We start from the raw sequence: 5,589 nt of genomic DNA, 5'->3' as shown, positions 1-5,589 counted from the left end.
CATTCTAATATCCTGATTTGCTGCTTAAATTATTCAAAAATATTCTTCTTATTACCAAACAGTTCGTTTGTTCTTTCTTTCTTTAACAAAAAAACTGTAGATTTCCATTTTTCAGGATTATTTGACTAATAGAAGGTTTGGAAAAACAGCATTTATTTGCAATCTTTTGTAACATTATAAATGTGTTTACTGTAATTTTCCGTGCATGCTCTTGCTGAATAAAATGATTAATTTCTTTAATGGTTGGTAGAGTATCATGGTTTCCATAAGCAGCAAGTAATACAATCATTCAGCACTGCTAATAATATTAATAATCATAATAGTAATAATAAATGTTTTTTGAAGCGCAAATCAGCATATTAGAATGATTTCTGAAGGATCGTGTGACACTGAAGACTGGAGTAATGATGCTGACAATTCAGCTTTTCATCACAGGAAATGAATTACATTTTACAATTAGTTATTTAAAATTATATTATTCCACAATATAACCATTTTATTGTATTTTTGATCAAATAAATGCAGCCTTGGTGAGCATAAGAGCCGTCTTTCAAAAACATTAAAAAAAAAAAATCGTAATTATTACAATCTTTTGACCATTAAATATTTCACCCCGATTACACATCCAGTATGAAAACATTGTTTAACTGTTTAAATTATTATTATTTTTTAAAGTGCTTTTAAAGTCCCTCCCTGACATGGCATCCAATATTGTTCTAATCAGACTGATCCCGATATGGTGCTATTTGTGCATGATTTGTTCTCACCAGGCTCCTGAACTAGCTTGACCCGTAATGGTTTCTTACTCAGCTCAACACCACTCCTGAGATGTAATGAAGCATATAATGGCAAAGGAATTATATTTTTGTATGTGACGTATTGTGTACAGGAGGAGCGAACCATCCATGATCGGACCCTCCTGGAGGTGAGGGACTCAGATCATCACATCCAGTGGAAGGTCCAGTTCATCCTGGGCAACAGCAGCAGGCAGATCTCCCAGTGCAGAAACTCTATTCAGGGAAAGATCCTTCTCACGGATGAACTGGGTAAGTGATGGGGATAAACTGTTCAATATACAGTAGTCAACATTTGAAGTGGATCCAAAAAAGTTCATCAAAGTTGTCTTAAGACATGAACGCATTTTGGGTTTTAAAGATAAATGATAAATGGCCTTTAAAGATGTGTATTGTAATTGAAATCTGCACATGCGTGTAATAAAATTAGATTAAGAACTTTAGCTGTCTTTCCACTATTTAAAAAAAAAAGACAAGTTATGTAAGCAAAATAGCCTCAAATCTCAAAATTGACATGCAATTTCTAACCACACAATGCTTTAATGTGCAACTCAAACTGTTAACAGGTCCCTGAGTTTTTGTGTATTCACCGATGAAACATATGTTCCCTTTTCTTTCTCTTCAGGTTATGTGTGTGAGAGGAAGGATTTACTGGTGAATGGATGTTGTAACGTTAATGCTCCCAGCTCAAGCCAGTATGTCTGTAAAAGCTGTCTGGCCAATGGCTGTTGCAGCGTCTACGAGTACTGCGTTTCCTGCTGCCTCCAACCAGATAAGGTACTTCAAAAAGAAGGTTAATTTGTTTAATTTAAAGGTGCAATAGGTGATTGTCTTCAGAAACATTTTTTGTTATCTCTTCACATCCTGATAGCAATCATTAAGTTAAGTGGTCTACTTTTACTAACTGTGCTATGAAGTTTTCTCACCGGTGAATGACATGATGTATTGTAGTAATGTTGTCTCTGGTATTCTGTTCTGTGAGCGTATATGAGTTCAGGGGGCGTGGCTTTGGATGGCGATTGCAGGGAGGGTGGGACGTTCGCTTTCGGTGCTGTCAGGCTAAAGTTAGCGTTTTCCAAGATCACCTACTGCACCTTTAAAGGTCCCCTGAAATGCTTAGAAACACGCAGTGTTACTCTATGTGTTGACGTCATTTGAACTGAAACAGGAAGACAGGGCGGGGCATATCAAGCAGCCCCGCCCCTTTTTAAAATAGCCAATAGAGTTTGTTTATATCACAGCTTGGGCTAGAGCCGTTCAGAGCCATTGAGCTCCGTAAAGCCGCATTTGACAGGGTATGCCAGCCACAATCTCATCCATATTGCTATAAAATATAGCATTCTGTGTAGAATTCAAATAGCTCTGATACATTTTGTGGTCTGCGCCGACTCGCGCATGTGATCCGCTCCGTGCTATCGTGTCTCTGGACCGGAGCAGAGTGAGCGTGGTTAGCGTGACACAGCGGGAAACCAGACTTCTTTTTTTCCTCAATGGAAAGCATATTTACACTGTTTGAATCGTTCATTCACTGTACAGAAAATACTAATTCTGTGGACAAGTGACCGATTTCAGCCGCGGCTTCAGCGTCTATTTTATAGTGTAGGGGGCGGGCGCTTCGGATTCTAGAGAGCATTTGATTGGACAGAAAGTTTGATGAGAAGCTGAAGTATGCTGTGACGTCAAAAAAAACGTTGAGCTGTTTTGGCGAAAGTGACGAACTGCAAGCTCTGAATGCTTATATCTTCTAAGTGTGAATTTTGTCACTGTTTTGGAGCACACTGCCTTATAGATAACCGTAAGACTAACATATTGATACTAACACCCAAAAAACTTTAATTGTCCAACCTAAACCAATTAATTTTTACAGTGATGGATGACTAAAATGTTTTTATTAGAATGATTGTAGTCAGGGTCCAAAATGAACTTCATGTCATGGAAGAAAATTTGGTGTATGTACGTATGCATATATAGTTCACAGATACATATAGTCCACAAGAGAAAATAATAGTATAATTTATAAAAATGACCCCGTTCAAAAGTTTACATACACTTGATTCTTGTTGTTACCTGACCACAGCTGTGTTTTTTGTTTAGTGATAGTTGTTCATGAGTCCCTTGTTTGTCCTGAACAGTTAAACTGCCTGCTGTTCTTCAGAAAAATCCTTCAGGTCCCACAAATTCTTTGGTTTTCCAGCATTTTTGTGTATTTGAACCCTTTCCAACAATGACTGTATGATTTTGAGATCCATCTTTTCACACTGAGGACAACTGAGGGACTCATATGCAACTATTACAGAAGGTGCAAACGCTCACTGATGTATTAAGAGCCGGGGGGTGAAACGTAAGTACAAACCCGATTCCAAAAAAGTTGGGACACTGTACAAATTGTGAATAAAAACAGAATGCAATGATGTGGAAGTTTCAAATTTCAATATTTTAAAAGTGTCATGTGATGCAAAGTTTTCCTTTCTCTTTGTAGTATTACAAGCTGTTCGTGAACAGATAAGATCCCTAACGTTGCAAAGGCTAAAGTCTCAAACCCAAAGAGATATTCTTTATAAAAGTTAAGACTCGGCCACGCCTACCTAAAACGCCTCGTTTAAACACGCCCCCACATGTCTACGTCACGATGTGGGAAGATTTGCATAACGCTGCCCAAATGTTCACGCAAAGAAAGAAGGTGTACTTTATTGTTGCTGCCACTACCGCCACCATGTTGTGAAGAAGCTGTGTGTTTCGTTGCGAAAGCGAAAATACTTTGTTTGGCCTTCCAAAAGAGGACACAACTAGAAATCAGTGGTTAAGTTGTATTTACAACACTGTTCCAGAACAGTTCAACCCAAATATTAAAATGTGTGCAGCACATGGAGGACTGTTTCCTGATCCTGGGAGAGTAGACCACAATGCCGGCTTTTCTGACTCACAGTCTGTAAGTACGTATTCATATTTAAAGAATTTGCCACTGATGATTCAAACGCGAGTTTTGAGCAGTGTAGAGTAGCGCTTGTTGTTTGTCATTTCTCTGATCACAAATGCAGACATGGTTTTATGTTTACGTGGTGCGATGCAACTCAACGTGTAAAAAGACAGTATAAGTCATTATAATCCGTAATTATTTCCCCACTGGATGCTACAAATGCCTTGTTTGTAATGGGTTTTATTGGTTTTGTCTCGTTGCGCAATATAAGTTTATGAGATTTGTAAATTATTCCATTCCTTTTTTACTCACAATTTGTACAGTGTCCCAACTTTTTTGGAATTGGGTTTGTACATTTAAAAGTGTCATGTGATGCAAAGTTTTCCTTTCTCTTTGTAGTATTACAAGCTGTTCGTGAACAGATAAGATCCCTAACGTTGCAAAGGCTAAAGTCTCAAACCCAAAGAGATATTCTTTATAAAAGTTAAGACTCGGCCACGCCTACCTAAAACGCCTCGTTTAAACACGCCCCCACATGTCTACGTCACGATGTGGGAAGATTTGCATAACGCTGCCCAAATGTTCACGCAAAGAAAGAAGGTGTACTTTATTGTTGCTGCCACTACCGCCACCATGTTGTGAAGAAGCTGTGTGTTTCGTTGCGAAAGCGAAAATACTTTGTTTGGCCTTCCAAAAGAGGACACAACTAGAAATCAGTGGTTAAGTTGTATTTACAACACTGTTCCAGAACAGTTCAACCCAAATATTAAAATGTGTGCAGCACATGGAGGACTGTTTCCTGATCCTGGGAGAGTAGACCACAATGCCGGCTTTTCTGACTCACAGTCTGTAAGTACGTATTCATATTTAAAGAATTTGCCACTGATGATTCAAACGCGAGTTTTGAGCAGTGTAGAGTAGCGCTTGTTGTTTGTCATTTCTCTGATCACAAATGCAGACATGGTTTTATGTTTACGTGGTGCGATGCAACTCAACGTGTAAAAAGACAGTATAAGTCATTATAATCCGTAATTATTTCCCCACTGGATGCTACAAATGCCTTGTTTGTAATGGGTTTTATTGGTTTTGTCTCGTTGCGCTGGGACACGGCATCACAGTATGGTAAGGGTCGTAACATTTCCGTCACACACTTGAGGTATTAAGCCAAACACACCGCAATGGATAGCTGGCCAATCAGAGCACACCTCGCTTTTCAGACCGATGAGCTTTGTAAAAATCTACACTTTTCAGAAAGGCAGGGCATAGAGGAGAAACAATAATGTACAGTATGTGGAAAATAATGTTTTTTTTTAACCTTATACTGCATAAACACATTTCATTACACCAAATACACAAAATAACGTTCTTTTTAGCAACATCATATGACCCATTTAAGTATCTTCTGTAGCTTCTGAATGGCAGTACTAAATGAAAAAATATGATGTTTAGGCAAAATAAGAAAAATGTATCTTCACTCTGTTCAAAAGTTTTCTTAATGCATCGTTTTTTCCTAATGGAAAATCAGTGAGCGTTTGAACCTTCAGTTCCTGTGACAATGGAATTATTTACTATTTTTTTTCCAACTTCCAGCACAGGTCACTAGGTCATTTGCAATGTCATACAGTCTTTCTGTAAAATGCCACTTCAAAAATATTGCAACACATTGTGGTTTGTATTTTCCATTTAGTGATCACAATAGCAGAAATGTGTTGCAACATGTTCTGGACACACATATATATACACACACATACATACATACATACATACAGTGCCGTGAAAATGTTTCTGCCCCCTTCCTGGGTTTTTTTTTTTTTTTTTTTTTTTTTTTAATTTTTTATTATCTTTATGTTTGCAATCTTTATATAATACTTTATATTT

The 5,589-nt window shown here is 37.7% G+C and overlaps 1 protein-coding gene across 2 annotated transcripts in view; it reads left to right on the top strand.

The window, feature by feature from the left end:
• spring1 (SREBF pathway regulator in golgi 1) overlaps positions 1 to 5,589 on the top strand; it is a 9,553-nt gene that overhangs the window by 351 nt on the left and 3,613 nt on the right. For both annotated transcript variants that reach the window (XM_016290656.1, XM_016290655.1), the window contains exons 2-3: positions 890 to 1,046; positions 1,420 to 1,571. In XM_016290656.1, the coding sequence (XP_016146142.1) occupies positions 890 to 1,046; positions 1,420 to 1,571 (309 nt within the window). The remainder of the gene's footprint in view (positions 1 to 889; positions 1,047 to 1,419; positions 1,572 to 5,589) is intronic.

The sequence above is a fragment of the Sinocyclocheilus grahami genome, unplaced genomic scaffold (assembly GCF_001515645.1).
Source record: "Sinocyclocheilus grahami isolate Dianchi unplaced genomic scaffold, SAMN03320097.WGS_v1.1 scaffold261.1, whole genome shotgun sequence".
NCBI classification, from domain to species: Eukaryota; Metazoa; Chordata; class Actinopteri; order Cypriniformes; family Cyprinidae; genus Sinocyclocheilus; species Sinocyclocheilus grahami.
The sequence above is the reverse complement of the archived record's forward strand: the minus strand, read 5'-3'. Positions and strand labels throughout refer to the sequence as shown.